Source organism: Trypanosoma equiperdum (assembly GCF_001457755.1).
Source record: "Trypanosoma equiperdum strain OVI genome assembly, contig: ctg_765, whole genome shotgun sequence".
Taxonomy (NCBI): Eukaryota; Euglenozoa; class Kinetoplastea; order Trypanosomatida; family Trypanosomatidae; genus Trypanosoma; species Trypanosoma equiperdum.
This window is the reverse complement of record NW_027124715.1, coordinates 1,031-2,221: the sequence shown is the minus strand read 5'-3', so window position 1 is coordinate 2,221 and position 1,191 is coordinate 1,031. Positions and strand designations below refer to the sequence as shown.

The 1,191-nt window shown below is 34.4% G+C and overlaps 1 pseudogene across 1 annotated transcript in view; it reads left to right on the top strand.

The window, feature by feature from the left end:
- TEOVI_000359100:pseudogene overlaps positions 1-259 on the top strand; it is a 1,335-nt pseudogene extending 1,076 nt beyond the window's left edge. The window contains exon 3 of the mRNA in view: positions 1-259. This exon is cut by the window's left edge and continues 32 nt beyond it. Within this exon, the coding sequence occupies positions 1-259 (259 nt within the window).
- The last annotated feature ends 932 nt before the right edge of the window (positions 260-1,191 follow it).

The following is a 1,191-nucleotide window of genomic DNA, read 5'->3' as shown; positions in this document are numbered from 1 at the left end:
AGCTGGAAAAATACAAGCACCAGACCAGCCCCCTACAGCGGTAACACAACCAGAGGCTCCGAAGGTAGCCGAAACAGACGCAACGTGCGAAAAGAAGGGGAAAGAAGATAACTGCAAAGATGGATGCAAATTGGAGGGTGCAGGCGACAGTAAAAAGTGCGTAAAGGATCCGAATTACACACCAAAACAAGCAGAGGGAGGAGAGAAATATAGCAAAAACAGAACCGCAAACACCACAGGAAGCAATTTTTTTGTCATTAACAAGGCCCCTTTTTTATTTCGGGTCTTCTTCTTTAAAACTTTTAGGATTTTTGCTCAATTTCATGAAATTTATGATATTTGATATTTTGTGAAAATTTTATACTTTTCTAAGAATTTTATAAAGTTTATGCATTTTAACACTTCTTGATGAAAATACGCAGAATTTTTAAATTATTAAAAATAATGAAATTTATGATAGTGGCCTATGGGTATAAAGCGATAGGGTGATAGACTATGAAAAATGAGGGGTATTTTATTTTTATTTATTTTATTTTATGGATATTATTTAGGGTTATAATAACAAATATAATAATTATAGAAATGTATGGTGAGTGTGCATAGACTAATATTATAACTGTAGTCGCGAGAACAGAGTGAGTACTAAAAGTAGAAGCACTTAATACAATAAGAAGTGGTAAATGGAGTAATTTAGTGAATGAGTATAAAAGCGCATGATAAAAGTGATAGAAGAGCACGATGTATATTGTGAGAGGAGACAAACAAGAAGAATACGAGGGAAATGGAAGATGCATTGCTTCAAAAAAACATGACAATAGGCACCATCAAACATAAAGATATAATGAAGGGGATAATAAGGTAGATACAGAGTGCAATGTAAACGCGGAGTGAATTCTTTACAAATAAAATAAGAGACCACTGAGTGCGTATGGCGGTTGAAGGCACTTTTGCTTATGTGTTCTCCAAACTCCTCGAAACATTAATTATTTCTACTCAAAGAACTACTAAGGGTACACATAAGTGAAAAAAGTAGAGTTAAACTCACAAATGGTATGCTATTTGTCTAAAAGTACACTTCGCATCTTAATTAACGCTATGAAAGATCTAGCTGTGAAGTACGCAGCTGATGCTTAAGCGTAACCTTGAGGAGAATGCCAAAATGGCCCGAAAATTTAAAAATATAATAGCAAC